The sequence below is a fragment of the Pristiophorus japonicus genome, unplaced genomic scaffold (assembly GCF_044704955.1).
Source record: "Pristiophorus japonicus isolate sPriJap1 unplaced genomic scaffold, sPriJap1.hap1 HAP1_SCAFFOLD_445, whole genome shotgun sequence".
Taxonomy (NCBI): domain Eukaryota; kingdom Metazoa; phylum Chordata; class Chondrichthyes; family Pristiophoridae; genus Pristiophorus; species Pristiophorus japonicus.
The window spans coordinates 479,456-496,118 of record NW_027254347.1 but is presented as its reverse complement, the minus strand read 5'-3'; the positions used below and the strand labels follow the sequence as shown (position 1 = coordinate 496,118).

The window sequence follows — 16,663 nt, the reverse complement described above, 5'->3', positions numbered from 1 at the left end:
GTAGGAGACCTTTACGGTAGCACTGCCGATTATAGGAATCAGTTCTTTCATGTAACTTCTTAGTTTCGTGCGAACTGGAGTTAAGACTAGCCTTGAGGCTTTGTTGCACCACAACCTTTCGAAAATCTTTTTGCCCATGATGGACTGGCTGACACCCGTGTCCAGCTCCATTGACACCGGGAGTCCATTTAGTTCAACATTCAGCATTATCGGGGAATAATTCGTCGTGAATGTGTGCACCCCATGTACCTCTGCCTCCTCGGTCTGAGGCTCTGGTTCGTTGTGATCCTCCATGGATCTGTCCTCCTCTGCAACATGGTGGTTTGCAGGTTTAACAGGCTTTGCAGCTCGCCTGCACACTTGTTGGAGGTGTCCCATTGTTCCACAGCCCTTGCAAACGTACCCTGTGAATCAGCATGAATGGAATCGATGATCACCCCCGCAGCGCCAACAAGGTGTTAATGGCCTTGCATTCATCACCCTTGATGGTGGACTCTGAGACATCTACGGACGTGTAGCTGCAGGTATGTGTGACCTGCCCTGTACTTTATGATTCAAAAACAACATCACTTTGTTCACAGTACTTGTAGCAGCACTTGTGTGCTGAGAGATTTGCTTCGTATTGTCACTGGTGGCAATGAACGCCTGGGCTATCGCTATGGCCTTACTCAAGGTTGGGATCTCTACAGTCAAAGGTTTGCGAAGTATGGTTTTGTGACCAATGCCAAGTACAAAAAAGTCTCTGAGCATGTGCTCCAAATGTCCTTCAAATTCGCAATGTCCTGCAAGGCGTCTTAGCTCAGCGACATAACTCACCACTTCCTGGCCTTCAGACCTTTTGTAGGTGTAGAACCGGTACCTCGCCATCAGAACGCTTTCCTTCGGGTTCAAATGCTCTCGGACCAGTGTGCACAAATCGTCGTACGATTTCTCCGTGGGTTTCGCTGGAGTGAGCAGATTCTTCATGAGGCCATACGTTGGTGCCCCACAGACGGTGAGAAGGATCGCCCTTCGTTTGGCAGCGCTCTCTTCCCCATCTAGATCGTCGGCCACCAAGTATTGGTCGAGTCGCTCCACAAAAGTTTCCCAATCATCTCCCTCCGAGAATTTCTCCAGGATGCCCACTGTTCTCTGCATCTTTGGATTCGCTATCTGTATCTCGTCGCCAGTTGTTGTGTATGGAGAAAGAGTCAGACTGAACTCTTTGAGCACAAAGTAAAGTGTGACCTTAGTCTTTTATTGCAGGTCTCCAGAGTGCCTCTCCAACCTGTGAAGCCTCCTTAAATACCTATGCTCTCAAAGGATTATGGGATCCCTTTGGACTCCAGGGGATGAGCCCTCTGGTGGCTGTACAGAGTAAATACAAGTCCACATATGCAACAGGAGCTTTACTCTGTATCTAACTCCGTGCTGTATCTGCCCTGGGAGTGTTTGATGGGACAGTGTAGAGGGAGATTTACTCTGTATCTAACCCCGTGCTGTACCTGCCCTGGGAGTGTTTGATGGGACAGTGTAGAGGGAGCTTTACTCTGTATCTAACCCCGTGCTGTACCTGCCCTGGGAGTGTTTGATGGGACAGTGTAGAGGGAGCTTTACTCTGTATCTAACCCCGTGCTGCCTTGTGTTTGGATTTGTTCACCTTACACTAAGCGCATGTGTCAGTCGTAGCACTCAAACTCAGAAGATTGTGGGTTCGAATCCCACTCGAGAGATTTGAGCCCACAGTCAAAATTCCCAGTACCAGTACTGAGGGAGTGCCGCACTGTCGGAGGTGAAGTAATGAGGGAGTGCCGCACTGTCGGTGGGGCAGTACTGAGGGAGCGCCGCACTGTCGGAGGGGCAGTACTGAGGGAGCGCCGCACTGTCGGAGGTGCCATCTCACGGATGAGATGTTAAACCGAGGCCCCATCTGCCCTCTCGGGTGGACGTAAAAGATCCCACGGCCACTATTAACAGAAGATCAGAGGGAATTTTCCTTGGAACCTGGGGCCAAGATTTATCTCTCAGTCAACATTACAAAAAAACAGATGATCTGGGTCATTATCGCATTGCTGTTTGTGGGAGCTTGCTGTGCGCAAAATGGCTGCCATGCTTCCCACATTTACTACACTTCAAACGTACTTCATTGGCTGTAAAGCGCTTTGAGATGTCCTGAGATGGTGGAAGGCGCTATAGAAATGCAAGTACTATGGCTGGAATTACAGTGCGTGTTTGTATATGTTTAATAATAACAGGCATGTGTAGCACTGTAATGTATTTGCTTCATGGGTTCTTTGAAGAATTCACAGCAATACCTTACTATTAAGAACGAGTTGGTATATTAGCAACAGGTTTAACAATCACACGACACATTACCAGTTCATCCACCAGGCTCACAACCACCTGCCCCATCGTGGATGCCCCGAACCCAACTGGCTGGGGTTTTATTGAGTCTTGTGAACATCATGTGACTGGCTAAGCCACTCCCAACTCAACAACTATTTAAAAATAAACTTTAAATCAAGCTCCCCCTTAGTAAAGGGGCACGAGAACCGACAAATTAACAAATTAAACATTGGAACATTAAACCAATCAAATTAGAATGTGGTTGCCGGGGGTGATGATGCACTCCAGTCCCTCCCGGCGCCCACCTCTCGCGGAAGGCCGCGAGCGTACCGGTGGACACCACGTGCTCCATCTCCAGGGACACCCGGGCTCGGATATAATCGCGGAAGAGAGGCAAGCAGTTGGGCTGAACAGCCCCCTCGACCGCCCGCAGCCTGGACCGGTTGATGGCCCCCTTGGCCAGGCCCAGGAGCAGTCCCACGACCTGCCCGCTCCCTTCCACACCGGGCGCCCAAAGATCAGAAGAGCAGGACAGAAAGCAACCAGAAATCGAGGAGCAGCCCTTTCAAATAATGGAAGAGGGGCTGCAACCTCACACATCTTATATAAACCCTCATCCGTGCCTTTGTTACCTCCAGACTTGACTATTCCAACGCACTCCTGGCTGGGCAGCCACATTCTATCCTACATAAATTTGAGGTCAGCGAAAACTCGGCTGCCCCGTGTCCTAACTCGCACCGAGTCCCGCTCACCCATCACCCCCTGTGCTCGCTGCCCCGTGTCCTAACTTGCACCGAGTCCCGCTCACCCATCACCCCCTGTGCTCGCTGCCCCCGTGTCCTAACTCGCACCAAGTCCTGCTCACCCATCACCCCCTGTGCTCGCTGCCCCCGTGTCCTAACTCGCACCGAGTCCCGCTCACCCATCACCCCCTGTGCTCGCTGCCCCGTGTCCTAACTTGCACCGAGTCCCGCTCACCCATCACCCCCTGTGCTCGCTGCCCCCGTGTCCTAACTCGCACCAAGTCCTGCTCACCCATCACCCCCTGTGCTCGCTGCCCCCGTGTCCTAACTTGCACCGAGTCCCACTCACCCATCACCCCCTATGCTCGCTGACCTACATTGGCTCCTGGTTAAGCAACACCTCGATTTCAAAATTCTCATCCTTGTTTACAAATCCCTCCATGGCCCTCGCCCCCTCCCTATCTCTGTAACCTCCTCCAGCCCCTACACCCCTTCCTATCCCTGTAACCTCCTCCAGCCCCTACACCCCTCCCTATCCCTGTAACCTCCTCCAGCTCCTAGACCCCTCTCTATCTCTGTAATCTTTTTCAGCCCCACAACCTCCCGAGATCTCTGCGCTCCTCAAATTCTGGCCTCTTGAACATCCCTCTTTATAACTGCTCAACCATCGGTGGCCGTGCCTTCAGCTGCCTGGGCCCCAAGCTCTGGAACTCCCTCCCTAAACCTTTCCTCTTCTCTCTCCTCCTTTAAGACGCTCCTTAAAACCGACCTCTTTGAGGTTTGGGTCATCTGTCGTAATTTCTTCTGTGGCTCGGTGTCAAACTGATCTGTTTGTCTGTAACGCTGCTGTGAAGCGCCTTGGGATGTTTTACTACTTTAAAGGCATTATATAAACACAGGTTATTATTATTTTATACATGGAACGCGGACTCCTCCAGACTGCAGAAATTGCAGGCGGCCTGGGAGTCCGTGAACCGACTTAAAAACTTACTGCACTGGTAATTGGGATTAGACTGGATAACATAGAAACATAGGGCCCAATTTTGGCCATGACTTGCATCAAATTTTTTGGAGTAAGTTGTTTTTTCTGGTGTAAGTTAAAAAATGCCATTTCCCCCCCCAAAATTTGCTCCAGAGTGAGTCAGTTAGGTACGATTTTTTTTTTAGTTCAGTTTTATTTTTTCAAAAGGGGGCGTTCCCAGACACTTACGCCAGTTTTGGCCATTTAGGCCACTTTGGCCAGCTAACACTTACTCCAAATCGACTTAGGTCAGCGTATGTCGCCAGCTGTGAAAAACATTGCGGGCAGTTAAGAATTTGGCGCAGGTTAGTACATTACTTACAAAGCACTAAACAAAGCACAACAAGTAATAAGCAATCAATCAATAACAAATAAAAAATAGAAGTCCAACCTTTATGCCAGAATCAAGTTTTTTTTTTAAAGTCCCTCCCCACTGCCCCCCTTCCACCTTAATCAAAACTCTCAAGCACAACCATCAATGAATAAAACATAAAACTGAAGTCCTACAACGGCCCGGGGACTCAGCGCGCCAGCCGGTGCAGAAGGCCACTTGGCCGGGGATAGGGTGCGCGAAATCGGGGCATCCCTTCGGCTGGGGATAGGGGCTGCGAGCATCGAGCCCTGCTCACAGCCCACAGGACACGCTGTTAGGGCGAGGAGCATGCGCGTAGACTTTACTACGCATGCGCGCAGACTTTACTGCGCATGCGCATAGCTGCCGGCAGTGCTTTCTTTGTTGGCCTGTTGCTCCGCGCCCCCTCCCCCCCATCCCACTACTTCACTAGCTACGCCACGCAGGGACACTGGAGACTCGGCAGAGCGGGCAGGATGGGTCCCTTTGTTTCGGCGCCATTTCCAGTGTGCAATTTAAGGTAAGTGTGCCGAAAAAAGGTGTTGGGAAAATTTGGGCCCATAGAAATTTACAGCGCAGAAGGAGGCCATTTCGGCCTATCGTGTCCGCGCCGCCGACAAAGAGCCGCACTGCCCTCGGTCAGCAGCCCTGAAGGTTACATATAAACCTATGAACAATGGCGGAAAGGCAAAGAGCACCCGGCCCAACCAGTCCGTCCCACACAACTGCGACACCCCTTACACTGAAACATTCTACACTCCACTCCAACCGGAGCCATGTGATCTCCTGGGAGAGGCAAAAACCAGATAAAAACCCCGGCCAATTTAGGGAGAAAACAATCTGGGAAAATTCTTCTCCGACCCATCCAGGCGATCGAAACTAGTCCAGGAGATCACCCTGGCTGTTTTCGATTCCCTGCAGTACTTACCATCATATCTGCGCCAGCCAACAAGAGATTAGACAAAGTGGATAGCAAGGGCCTATTTCCATTGGTGGAGGGGTCTATTACGAGAGGGCATTGTTTTAAGGTGGTTGGTGGAAGGTTTAGAGGGGATTTGAGGGGGGGGGGCTTCTTGAAGCAGAGGGTTGTGGGGATCTGGAACTCACTGCCTGGAAGAGTGGTGGATGCAAAAACCCTCACCACTTTTAAGAGATGGTTGGATGGGCACTTGAAGTGCAGTAACCTGCAGGGTTAGGGACCTAGAGCTGGTAATTGGGATTAGACTGGATGACCTTTTGTTGGCCGGCGCAGATATAATGGTAAGTACTGCAGGGAATCGAATACGGCCAGGGTGATCTCCTGGACTAGTTTCGATCGCCTGGAATTTTCCCAGATTTTTTTCTCCCTAAATTGGCCTGGGTTTTTATCTGGTTTTTCCCTCTCCCAGGAGATCACATGGCTCTGGTTGGGGTGGAGTGTAGAATGTTTCAGTGTAAGGGGTGTCGCAGTTGTGTGGGGCGGACTGGTTGGCCTGGGTGCTCTTTACCTTTCCGCCATTGTTCATTGCTCATAGGTTTATATGTAACCTTCAGGGCTGCTGACCGAGGGCCGTGCGGCTCTTTGTCGGCCGGCACGGACACAATGGGCCGAAATTACCTCGTTCTAATAAGAACATAAGAAATAGGAGCAGGAGTAGGCCATACGGCCCCTCGAGCCTGCTCCGCCATTCAATAAGATCATGGCTGATCTGATTATGGACTCAGCTCCACTTCCCTGCCCGCTCCCCATAATCCCTTATCCCCTGATCGTTTAAGAAACTGTCTATATCTATCTTAAATTCATTCGATGATCCAGCTTCCGCAGCTCTCTGAGACAGCGAATTCCACAGATTTACAACCCTCTGAGAGAAGAAATTCCTCCTCATCTCAGTTTTAAATGGGCGCTCGCTTATTCTAAGATCGTGCCCCCTAGTTCTAGTCTCCCCCATCAGTGGAAACATCCTCTCTGCATCCACCTTGTCAAGCCCCCTCATGATCTTGTACATTTCGATAAGATCACCTCTCATTCTTCTGAATTCCAATGAGTAGAGGCCCAACCTACTCAACCTTTCCCCATAAGTCAACCCCCTCATCTCCGGAATCAACCTAGTGAACCTTCTCTGAACTGCCTCCAAAGCAAGTATATCCTTTCGTAAATATGGAAACCAAAACTGTACGCAGTATTCCAGGTGTGGCCTCACCAATACCCTGTATAACTGTAGCAAGACTTCCCTGCTTTTATACTCCATCCCCTTTGCAATAAAGGCCAAGATACCATTGGCCTTCCTGATCGCTTGCTGAACCTGCATACTATCCTTTTGTGTTTCATGCGCTGTAAATTTCTATGTTTCTATGACTGCCCATGCAACACCCTCCAGGCCAAGGCCCCAATGAACCTGTGAGCATGTGTGCAGGTGCATACATTACTGTGCCTTATCCTGCACCAATCCCGGGAGCTGCCATCGAGCACATGACAGGGAGCGTCCATACCCACCTGATGCGTCAATTCGTGGGCAATGACCAATAGCATGGTCAGCTTGTTCCCCTCAGTGTTCTCCTCGGGGTCAAAGAGAAGGTTGGTTTCCCTGAATACGATCATGCCCCAATTCTCCATTCCCCCGCTCTCGAAACAGGGCACAGCGACCAGGTCTGAGGAGGGCCCAAAAGGAACAGTTAGTCACGGTGTCAGCCCGCCTCACCTGCCCGCACTCTCACTTTTGATCCACAAGGCCCAGGGTACAATCCCCAATTCACCCACCCCGCGATTTCAACCCGTAATCCAAGCCGACAATCCCAGTGCAGAGGGGCAGTACTGAGGAAGCGCCGCACTGTCGGAGGGGCAGTACTGAGGGAGCGCCGCACTGTCGGAGGGGCAGTGCTGAGGGAGCGCCGCACTGTCGGAGGGGCAGTACTGAGGGAGCGCCGCACTGTCGGAGGGGCAGTACTGAGGGAGCGCCGCACTGTCGGAGGGGCAGTACTGAGGGAGCGCCGCACTGTCGGAGGGGCAGTACTGAGAGAGCGCCGCACTGTCGGAAGGGCAGTACTGAGGGAGCGCCGCACTGTCGGAGGGGCGGTACTGAGGGAGCGGCGCACTGTTGGAGGGGCGGTACTGAGGGAGCGCCGCACTGTCGGAGGGGCTGCACTGAGGGAGCGCCGCACTGTCGGAGGGGCGGTACTGAGGGAGCGCCGCACTGTCGGAGGGGCAGTCTTTTGAATGAGACATTAAACCGATGCCCCATCTGCTCTCTCAGGTTGAAGTAAAAGATCCCACGGTCACTATTTCGAATCAGAGCAGGGGGAGTTCTCCCCGGTGTCCTGGGGCCAATCAACATCACTAAAAAACATTAACGTGGTATTCAATGCATTGCTGTAATGTGTGCAAAATGGCTGACATAACTACAGTCCCTGCACTTTAACAGTAATTATTTTTATGTGAAGCCCTCGGAGGGATAACCAAGAGTTAGCAACCCTGCCACATATGATTAGAGATCGCTTCTTCCAACCCGCCTCATTCAGATCACTCCACCTCTGTATCTAACCCCGTGCTGTACCTGCCCTGGGAGTGTTTGATGGGGCAGTGTAGAGGGAGCTTTACTCTATATCTAACCCCGTGCTGTACCTGCCCTGGGAGTGTTTGATGGGACAGTGTAGAGGGAGCTTTACTCTATATCTAACCCCGTGCTGTACCTGCCCTGGGAGTGTTTGATGGGACAGTGTAGAGGGAGCTTTACTCTGTATCTAACCCCCTGTACCTGCTCTGGGAGTGTTTGATGGGACAGTGTAGAGGGAGCTTTACTCTATATCTAACCCCGTGCTGTACCTGCCCTGGGAGTGTTTGATGGGACAGTGTAGAGGGAGCTTTACTCTGTATCTAACCCCCTGTACCTGCCCTGGGAGTGTTTGATGGGACAGTGTAGAGGGAGCTTTACTCTGTATCTAACCCCCTGTACCTGCCCTGGGAATGTTTGATGGGACAGTGTAGAGGGAGCTTTACTCTGTATCTAACCCCGTGCTGTACCTGCCCTGGGAGTGTTTGATGGGACAGTGTCGAGGGAGCTTTACTTTGTATCTAACCCCGTGCTGTACCTGCCCTGGGAGTGTTTGATGGGACAGTGTCGAGGGAGCTTTACTTTGTATCTAACCCTGTGCTGTACCTGCCCTGGGAATGTTTGATGGGACAGTGTCGAGGGAGCTTTACTTTGTATCTAACCCTGTGCTGTACCTGCCCTGGGAATGTTTGATGGGACAGTGTCGAGGGAGCTTTACTTTGTAAAAATCACCCCACTGTTGAATATGTCAATTCCCCCAGGCGCTGAAATCAGAGTTCGCTTGAGTTGCTGGTATCTCGCTGTACAGAATATGTCGGAGATTTGCACTTACCTATCTTTGTCAGTGGAAAGTATATATTATATTTCTGTTCATAAAAGTCAAGAAGTTTTCCGGCTGCCTTTAATGCATAGGCACCTTGTCCAGCACTGATTGCCTGCTGACGACCCCAAACCCTGATCTAAAACAAGAGAAAAAAGTTGAAAATACCAGTTAAATGGGAAGTACTGAGAGAGCGCCGCACTGTCGGAGGGGCAGTACTGAGGGAGTGCCGCACTGTCGGAGGGGCAGTACTGAGAGAGCGCCGCACTGTCGGAGGGGCAGTACTGAGGGAGCGCCGCACTGTCGGAGGGGCAGTACTGAGAGAGCGCCGCACTGTCGGAGGGGCAGTACTGAGGGAGCGCCGCACTGTCGGAGGGGCAGTACTGAGGGAGCGCCGCACTGTCGGAGGGGCAGTACTGAGGGAGCGTCGCACTGTCGGAGGGGCAGTACTGAGGGAGCCCCGCACTGTCGGAGGGGCAGTACTGAGGGAGCGCCGCACTGTCGGAGGGGCAGTACTGAGGGAGCGCCGCACTGTCGGAGGGGCAGTACTGAGGGAGGGCCGCACTGTCGGAGGGGCAGTACTGAGGGAGCGCCGCACTGTCGGAGGGGCAGTACTGAGGGAGTGCCGCACTGTCCGAGGGGCAGTACTGAGGGAGCGCCGCACTGTCGGAGGGGCAGTACTGAGGGAGGGCCGCACTGTCGGAGGGGCAGTACTGAGGGAGCGCCGCACTGTCGGAGGGGCAGTACTGAGGGAGCGCCGCACTGTCGGAGGGGCAGTACTGAGGGAGCTCCGCACTGTCGGAGGGGCAGTACTGAGGGAGCACCGCACTGTCAGAGGGGCAGTACTGAGGGAGCGCCGCACTGTCAGAGGGGCAGTACTGAGGGAGCGCCGCACTGTCAGAGGGGCAGTACTGAGGGAGCGCCGCACTGTCAGAGGGGCAGTACTGATGGAGCGCCGCACTGTCAGAGGGGCAGTACTGAGGGAGCGCCGCACTGTCAGAGGGGCAGTACTGAGGGAGCGCCGCACTGTCAGAGGGGCAGTACTGAGGGAGCGCCGCACTGTCAGAGGGGCAGTACTGAGGGAGCGCCGCACTGTCAGAGGGGCAGTACTGAGGGAGTGCCGCACTGTCAGAGGGGCAGTACTGAGGGAGCGCCGCACTGTCAGAGGGGCAGTACTGAGGGAGCGCCGCACTGTCGGAGGGGCAGTACTGAGGGAGCGCTGCACTGTCGGAGGGGCAGTAATGAGGGAGTGCCGCACTGTCGGAGGGGCAGTACTGAGGGAGCGCCGCACTGTCGGAGGGGCAGTACTGAAGGAGCGCTGCACTGTCGGAGGGGCAGTAATGAGGGAGTGCCGCACTGTCGGAGGGGCAGTACTGAAGGAGCGCTGCACTGTTGGAGGGGCAGTACTGAGGGAGCGCCGCACTGTCGGAGGGGCAGTACTGAAGGAGCGCTGCACTGTCGGAGGGGCAGTAATGAGGGAGTGCCGCACTGTCGGAGGGGCAGTACTGAGGGAGCGCCGCACTGTCGGAGGGGCAGTACTGAAGGAGCGCTGCACTGTCGGAGGGGCAGTAATGAGGGAGTGCCGCACTGTCGGAGGGGCAGTACTGAGGGAGCGTCGCACTGTCGGAGGGGCAGTACTGAGGGAGCGCTGCACTGTCAGAAGCGCAGTAATGAGGGAGTGCCGCACTGTCGGAGGGGCAGTACTGAGGGAGCGTCGCACTGTCAGAGGGGCAGTAATGAGGGAGCGTCGCACTGTCGGAGGGGCAGTACTGAAGGAGAGCCGCACTGTCGGAGGGGCAGTACTGAGGGAGCGTCGCACTGTCGGAGGGGCAGTACTGAGGGAGCGTCGCACTGTCGGAGGGGCAGTACTGAGGAAGCGCCGCACTGCCGGAGGGGCCTTACTGAGGGAGCGCTGCCCTGTCGGTGGGGTAGTACTGAGGGAGCGCCGCCCTGTTGGAGGGCCAGGACTGAGGGAATGGCACTGTTAAGTATTCATGCTTGGGGGTCACCAGACACCAGAGGGTGCCGCGGTCGGAGGTCATCGGGCTGTACGCATGTGGCATGTGTGCTTGGTCAGCTGTATATAACCTGGGTGGCTTTGTCACGCTGGCACTCTCGGGCTGGAATAAAGATCGATCAGGTTGGACCCGAGTGAGTTTACTGTAACCAGACTCTTGAGTCATTACAATTGGCGACGAGGTAATTTAAGAACCTTCGCATGCACAATGGGCACTGTTGGAATCCTGGAGAGATTCATGGAGGGCAAGGATTGGGCGGATTTTGTCGACCGCCTGGATCAGTATTTTGTGGCCAACGGCATGGAGGCAGAGGCCTACGCAGTTAAGCGCAGGACAGTTCTCCTCACCTTTGTGGTCTGAAAATTTACAGTCTCCTGAAGAATCTTCTCTCGCCTGTACGTCCGGTGGAAAAAGGGTCCGAGGAATTGTGTACGTTGATGCATAACCATCTGAAGTTAAAAGAGGGGATCATCATATCACGCTACTGTTTCTACACGCATGCTCATGCTGAGGGCCAGGACGTGTCGGGATTTGTCGCCGACCTGCGACGTCTTGCTGAGCCGTGTAAGTTCGGGAACTTGCTGGAAGACATGCTGCGTGATGTCTTCGTGATCGGCATCAGCCATGCTGCGATCCTCAGGAAGCTGTTGGCTGCAGAGATGCTGGATTTGAAAAAGGCCATCGCAACTGCCCAGGCATGCATGACGACGGATGATAATTCGAGGCAGATATTATCGACGAGTCAGAATTCCACGGCAAGTACTTTAAACAAGATGGTGTCATCTTCGGGCAGAGCCGCTTGCGCGAAACCTGCCTCTGCTCAGAGCCCGCCAACTGCTTTGAACCAGATTTCACTTTGTTGGCGTTGTGGGGGCAATCATCGGCCTCATCAGTGTCGGTTTAGACAATACTCATGCAATGGATGTTCGAAAGTGGGGCATCTTCACAAGGATGTGTCCACAACGGAGCAAGCGTGGTGCGGCTCACCACGTGGTTGATGAGGACCAGTTCAGTGATGGCCTGGATACACAACCCGAGGGAGGAAGTGAATGGACTGTATTCGTTCCTGAGCAAGAGCCAGCCGATAGTCGTTAATGTGAAGCTGAATGGCGTGCCTGTATTAATGGAGCTGGACACGGGTGCGAGCCAGTCGATAATGAGCCAAAGGACATTCGACAAGCTGTGGGACACTAAGGCTGTGAAACCGAAGCTGAGTCCAGTCAATGCCAGGTTGCGTACTTACACTAAGGAACTCATACCGGTGCTCGGCAGTGCAGCAATCGAGGTGTCATATGATGGTGTGGTTCACGAGCTACCATTATGGATTGTCCAAGGTAATGGTCCAATGCTGTTCGGCAGGAATTGGCTCAAGAAAATCAAGCTGAACTGGAATGATGTCACGATGTTGTCCTCGGTGAATGATACTTCGTGTGCTCAAGTGTTGAAAAAGTTTCTTTCTTTGTTTGAACCGGGCATTAGTAATTTTACGGGATTCACCTGGACTCCAATGCAAGGCTTGTCTATCACAAAGCTCAGTCTGTTCCATACATGATGAGGGAGAAGATTGAAATTGAGCTTGACAGACTCCAGCGTGAAGGGATCATATCACCGGTCGAGTTTAACGAGTGGGCTAGTCCCATTGTTCCTGTGTTGAACAGTGATGGCACTGTCAGGATTTGTGGAGACAACAAGGTTACGATTAACCGATTTTCGAAACAGGATCTGTATCCGTTACCGAGGGCTGATGACCTGTTTGCCATGCTAGCTGGTAAAAAGTCTTTCACGAAACTGGATCTGACGTCAGCCTATATGACCCAGGAGCTTGACGACACTTCGAAGAAACGCACCTGCATCAACACCCATAAAGGACAGGTGTCCTTTTGGGATTCGTTCGGCTACAGCCATATTTCAGAGGAATATGGAGAGTTTACTGAAGTCCGTTCCTAGAACTGTCGTGTTTCAAAACAACATTCTGGTCACAGGTCGCAACACTGCCGAACAGCTGAACAATCTTGAAGAAGTCCTACAGCGTCTGGACAAAGTGGGACTCAGGCTGAAACGCTCAAAGTGTGTATTCATGGCACCTGAAGTCGAATTCCTCGGGAGGAAGATTGCTGCTGATGACATCAGGCCCACTGATTCGAAAACCAAGGCCATCAAAAATGCACCCAGGCCTCAGAATGTGACAGAGCTGCGTTCGTTCCTGGGTCTACTCAACTACTTTGGTCATTTCTTACCCAGATTGAGCACTTTACTAGAGCCACTGCATGTGTTACTAAGAAAAGGCGACAACTGGGTCTGGGGTATGTCTCAAGATAGAGCCTTTGAGAAAGCCAAGAATCTGCTATGTTCAAACAAGTTGCTTGTTCATTATAATCCGCGTAAGCATCTTGTATTGGCCTGTGATGCTTCATCATATGGGGTTAGCTGCGTACTCCAACAAGCAAATGAATTGGGCAAGCTACAACCTGTTGCATATGCTTTGAGAAGTCTGTCTGAAGCGGAAAGAGCTGAAAGTATAGTAGGGAAAGAAGCTTTGGCCTGTGTGTATGGGGTAAAAAAAAATGCACCAGTATTTGTTTGGTTTTGAACTAGAAACGGATCACAAGCCACTCATTTCATTGTTTGTGGAAAACAAATGTATTAATACCAATGCATCGTCCCGCATTCACAGGTGGATGCTGACATTGTCTGTCTATGATTACATCATCCGTCATAGACCTGGTAATGACTCAGGCGTCTGGTTACCGTAAACTCAATGGCATCAGACATGTGAGATCAGCTCCATTCAAGCCTGCTTCGAATGGTCAAGCAGAGCGTGCAGTTCAAACGATCAAGCAAAGTATGAAACGTGTAACTCAGGGCTCACTGCAGAGACGGTTGTCACGTATATTGCTCAGTTACAGGTCACGACCTCATACGCTTACTGGGGGTTCCTCCTGCTGAACGACTGATGAAGAGAAATCTCAAGACCAGGCTTTCTCTTGTTCATCCTGATTTGAATGATCGTGTTGAAAACAAACGTCAAAGTCAGCAATGGTGTCATGATCGTGTTGTCGTGTCACGATCCGGTTTATGTACTGAACCATGGTCAAGGTCCAAAATGGATCGCCGGCCAAGGAGGGTAACAGAGTGTTTATTGTCGTGCTCAAGAATGGGCAAACGTGCAGGAAACACCTTGAGCAGGTTAAACTGCGGCACACGGATGAACTGGAACCGAGTGAGGAAGATGCAGTCAGTGACCAACCAACCATTGTTCACTCAGCAGAGGACTCTGCTGACATTACTGACTCTGAACCTTCAGTCTCTGATGTGGTCATGACCACTCCCATCAGATCGGCTACTCAGCCCTCAGTCTCAACGGACTCAGAGCCAAAGGTGAACTGAGACGATCACCTCGAGAGAGGAAAGCCCCAGACCACCTTAATTTGTAAAAAGGCTGTTGTTAAGATTTTAAAAGGGGGATGTTGTTATTTGGGGGTCACCAGACACAAGAGGGCGCCGCGGTCGGAGGCCATCGGGCTGTATGCATGTGGCATGTGTGCTTGGTCACCTGTCTATAAGCTGGGTGTTTTTGTCACGCTGGCACTCTTGGGCTGGAATAAAGATGGATCAGGTTGCACCTGAGTGAGGTTACAGTAACCAGACTCTTGAGTCATTACAGCCTGTCGGAGGGGCAGTACTGAGGGAGCGCTGCACTATCGGAGGGGCAGTACTGAGGGAGCGCCGCACTGTCGGAGGGGCAGTACTGAGGGAGCGCCGCACTGTCGGAGGGGCAGTACTGAGGGAGCGCCGCACTGTCGGAGGGGCAGTACTGAGGGAGCGCCGCACTGTCGGAGGGCCAGTACTGAGAGAGCGTCGCACTGTCGGAGGGCCAGTACTGAGGGAGCGCCGCACTGTCGGAGGGCCAGTACTGAGGGAGCGCCGCACTGTCAGAGGGGCAGTACTGAGGGAGCGCCGCACTGTCGGAGGGCCAGTACTGAGAGAGCGTCGCACTGTCAGAGGAGCAGTACTGAGGGAGCGCCGCACTGTCGGAGGGGCGGTACTGAGTGAACGCCGCACTGTCCGAGGGGCGGTACTGAGGGAGCGCCGCACTGTCGGAGGGGCAGTACTGAGGGAGCGCCACACTGTCGGAGGGGTGGTACTGAGGGAGCACCACACTGTCGGAGGGGCAGTACTGAGGGAGTGCCGTACTGTCGGAGGTGCCGTCTTTCGGATGAGACGTTAAACCGAGGCCCCATCTGCCCTCTCGGGTGGATGTAAAAGATCCCGGGGCCACTATTGGAAGAAGAGCAGGGGGAGTTCTCCCCGGTGTCCTGGGGCCAATATTTATCCCTCAACCAATATCACTAAAACAGATGATCTGGGTCATTATCACATTGCTGTATGGGGGAGCTTGCTGTGCACAAATTGAGCGGCCGCGTTTCCCACAATACAACAGTGTGCACACTTCAAAAACTACTTCATTGGCTGTAAAGCGCTTTGAGACGTCTGGTGGTCGTGGAAGGCGCTATATAAATGTAAGTCTTTCTTTCTTCGAACATCGGCAGGCTAGTTAACCGTTACCTTGACTCCATTGTATATCTCCCCGATGGACTGGAACTCGGACACGACACAGGCTAAGAGATACGAGGACATCTTCAAGGTGCGATCGAAGGTTGTGATAATCCACATCTGTCCCAGCACCCACATCTGCGACCTTTCTGTGATTGGAGCGGGAAACGGAGAGTGTTCGTTGGTTAGCGGGCAAGGAGGAGGGGGGAGGGAGATGAAGGGAAAGGGCGGAGGGGAGCGGGAGACACGGGAACGTGGGAAGGAGGAGAGGAAGGGGGAAAAAGGAGAAAGTGGAACGATTCACTCCAGTCTGGTACTGTACAACCCGTGTGTGTGTCTCAGTGTCCTCTCCTGTACATGTACAACAACAACAACCTGTATTTATATAATGCATTTAACGTAGTGAAACGTCCCAAGGTGCTTCACAAGAGTGTTATGAGATTAAAATCTGACACCGAGCCACATAAGTAGAAATTAGTGTTGCTGACCAATAGCTTGGTCAAAGAGGTCGGTTTTAAGGAGCATCTTGAAGGAGAAAAGAGACGGAGAAGTTTAGGGAGGGAGTTCCAGAGCTTGGGGCCCAGGCAACAGAAGGCACGGCCACCAATGGCGGAGCGATTATAATCAGGGATGCTCAAGAAGGCACAATTGGAGGAGCGCAGACATCTCGGGGGGGCCGTGGGGCTGGAGAAGATACAGAGATAGGGAGGGGCGAGGCCATGGAGCACAGGGGGTGATGGGTGAGCGGGATTAGGTGCGAGTTAGGACACGGGGGCAGTGAACACGAGGTGATGGGTGAGCGGGACTCGGTGCGAGTTCGGACACGGGGGCAGCGAGCACAGGGGGTGATGGGTGAGCGGGACTCGGTGTGAGTTAGGACACGGGGGCAGTGAACACGAGGTGATGGGTGAGCGGGACTTGGTGCGAGTTAGGACACGGGGCAGCGAGCACAGGGGGTGATGGGTGAGTGGGACTCGGTGTGAGTTAGGACACGGGGACAGTGAGCACAGGGGGTGATGGGTGAGCGGGACTCTGCGAGTTAGGACACGGGGCAGCGAGCACAGGGGGTGATGGGTGAGCGGGTCTCGGTGCGAGTTAGGACACGGAGGCAGCCGTGTTTTGGATCACCTGTAGTTTACGTCGGGTAGAATGTGGGAAGCCGGCCAGGAGTGCGTTGGAATGGTCAAGTTTGGCAGTAACAAAGGCACGGATGAGGGTTTCAGCAGCGGATGAGCTGAGGCCGGGGGGCGGAGACAGGCGATGTTACGCGGGACACCCAGACATGGTCACCCTTAGAACGTGG

General features: G+C 53.1%; 1 protein-coding gene across 1 annotated transcript in view; it reads right to left on the bottom strand.

Annotated features, from left to right (window-relative positions):
- The window catches only part of LOC139251816 (aminopeptidase Ey-like), a gene marked incomplete at its 3' end in the record, with an annotated part of 66,721 nt that overhangs the window by 38,075 nt on the left and 11,983 nt on the right, over positions 1–16,663 (bottom strand). The window contains exons 3-7 of the mRNA XM_070873308.1: positions 15,373–15,509; positions 11,349–11,468; positions 11,154–11,255; positions 8,801–8,927; positions 6,915–7,069 (exon numbers count right to left, since the gene is read on the bottom strand). Coding sequence (XP_070729409.1) covers positions 6,915–7,069; positions 8,801–8,927; positions 11,154–11,255; positions 11,349–11,468; positions 15,373–15,509 — 641 coding nt within the window. The remainder of the gene's footprint in view (positions 1–6,914; positions 7,070–8,800; positions 8,928–11,153; positions 11,256–11,348; positions 11,469–15,372; positions 15,510–16,663) is intronic.